This window comes from Cottoperca gobio, chromosome 8 (assembly GCF_900634415.1).
Source record: "Cottoperca gobio chromosome 8, fCotGob3.1, whole genome shotgun sequence".
Lineage (NCBI taxonomy): Eukaryota > Metazoa > Chordata > Actinopteri > Perciformes > Bovichtidae > Cottoperca > Cottoperca gobio.
Genome location: NC_041362.1, coordinates 16,336,828 through 16,339,115, shown reverse-complemented (window position 1 = coordinate 16,339,115; position 2,288 = coordinate 16,336,828). Strand labels below are relative to the sequence as shown.

General features: G+C 40.8%; 1 protein-coding gene across 1 annotated transcript; it reads right to left on the bottom strand.

Annotated features, from left to right (window-relative positions):
* Window positions 1-952: 952 nt before the first annotated feature.
* Window positions 953-1,955, bottom strand: LOC115012271 (interferon-induced very large GTPase 1-like). The gene has a single exon (XM_029437813.1). The coding sequence runs from the start codon at window positions 1,816-1,818 to the stop codon at window positions 1,066-1,068; it is 753 nt and encodes a 250-aa protein (XP_029293673.1). The 5' UTR covers window positions 1,819-1,955; the 3' UTR covers window positions 953-1,065.
* Window positions 1,956-2,288: the final 333 nt, after the last annotated feature.

The window sequence follows — 2,288 nt, the reverse complement described above, 5'->3', positions numbered from 1 at the left end:
GGGAATTTTCACAAACAAATTTAATGCATCTTTATCATCTTGTAAAATAAGAAAAAACATATTTTTAATGAGACAAAAACCGAAGACTAATTCTGATCTCTCTGATCCTTTTTACAATGATCCTTTAATGGATAACAAACACGTGATTTGTTATTACACATGTGTTCTACTTTGCTTCAGGCCATCTCTACTTTATGTTATGCTTCAACTCACTCTGTATATATAACATTATTAAAATGCATATTGATTAAATTATAACAGGCGCTGTTTCAGTCATTTTGGAAAAGCGTTATTGTTAGAAGAATATTCTTAATAACACCACAAAGTCAGGATCCAAATCAAATAAAAGGGTTTAATCTATATTCTTGCAAGAAGGAGCTGAGTTCGTACATACAAAGGTTGATCAAACTCACACACACAGGTTGTAATGCTACCATGTGTTGCTCAGAAAAGCAACTCTCAAAGATCAAAGGAACGAACCAATTCAGATCAGGTACCAGACATGCTAATCAATCGACTGAGGACTGTTCTTTGATTGAGTAGTTCACCTCCTGCCCCCCTGCTGTGTTTAACACTTGGTGGTTCCTGTATTTTCCCATCAGTTATCCTCAATATTGCTATTGTTCCACTCCTTCAATCGAACCAAAAACTCGTATTTCTTTCGATAGAGCTTGGTTGTTTCTGGCTCATCTGTACAATTCATCCAGACTTTCAATGGCTTTTTCTTTACTGTGGTCTCTCCAGTCACTGGGGATTGTTCCTCCGCCCTGGAATTTATATTCATAGTGGTCTTCCAGTTGCTTCTGAAATCTGCATACAAACCATTTCCAGTATGTCAGTTTAGACGCATCAGGAGTAATCTGCCATGAAGAATACTTCTTCCCAGCAGTGTGATACTGTTTGTAAGGATAACTCGTATCTGAACCACTATGGCTGAATCTTCCATCACTTGCAACTAATGTTGTGCAGAAATCGCTGACCAGGTCCTTTGTGCCTCTAGTGTGAAATCCTTTAATCCCAGAGGGGCGATGGAAAGGGACAGTGTGTTTGTCAGGACTGTGATTTTCAATTGTGTTGATACAAACAGCTGCACAGAAAGGACACTTTACCCCAGCAGCAGTGACACAGCTGATCGATGAGGATTTGGTCAGGCTGCATCCTGAATTCCTCCATCTCATGCAGTGAGAGACTGTTCATCTCCTCTATGATGGGTTTAAGGCCTTTCTCTGTCTCTTCCTTAAGAAAGTCAAAATTGTTTATGTCACTGAAGTTTTCACAACAAATTGTGTCGAAGGTCAGCTCCTTTTCTAGCAAACTGGAAAATTCCTCCATCCACTTGTCTGCGACTCCCTTTTTTCCTTCCATCTTTTTTACTTTCTCTGTTGCAGTAAATAAAGCTTGACTCACAAGCTTATTGATGTCTTCAACATTTTTCTTGAGTACTTTCTGTGCTTCATCTTTGTTTTCTGTGAAGATGTACTTATGTACTTTCTCTCTTATAAAAGTCTCTACTTGTTTCCTTGGGTTTAGGATGTAGGTGATAAAATCACTAAAGACCTCTTTCTCTGCGAGCCCCTTCAATACGTGTTTCTCCAAGTTCAGCCTGTTCTCCTTGAATGCTGGGAATATGCCCCTTATCTTTCCAGCGAGATCAATGGCAGTCTCGTTACAGACGGCTTCAACAATGGAACTCTTCAGTTTCTCACAGATCAGTTCTCCAAGCACGACAGCAGATGAGTTTCCTTTGCAGAAGCTTCTGAAAACGTTGTAATACTGCGTTTTCTTGCTTTCTACATAAGTGAGTGCATTGTTGTTCATTTTGTATGTCTTGTGGGAGTCTGAAAGCCAAGTCCCTGCGCTGTCAAATACATACAGTAAGAGATCAACTGTAAACTCTTTCTTTAGAGCATATTTCTTCTTTGATTCAAAATCTATTACCCTTTCTTTTACATGTTTGGCCACTTCTTGCAAGTAAGTGGATCTGTAGCCTTCTGAAGCTACAGGTTTGCTCTTGATTTTATCAAGGGACTGTTTTTCAACATCTTCAACGAGGGATCTGATATGTTGCTGCTCTTCAGGCAGCACCACAGCCCTCACATCAATTGGTCTTCAAGAACTGTGGTTGAGTGGGGTCCCAATTGCAAGTCCTCCTGTCTCCTCACTAGAGCTGTGCCTCCAGCCCCTAAGCTTCCTAGCTCTCTCGAGTTGTCCCGAGTCCCCTCAGAGTACCACGACCTAGCTGAGGTATTTAGCAAGAAGAAGGCCACTTCCCTGCCCCCTCATAGGCC

Bases quoted from the DNA above. Each gene is read 5' to 3' on its own strand.
- LOC115012271 (XM_029437813.1), bottom strand. From the start codon at position 1,818: ATGAACAACAATGCACTCACTTATGTAGAAAGCAAGAAAACGCAGTAT.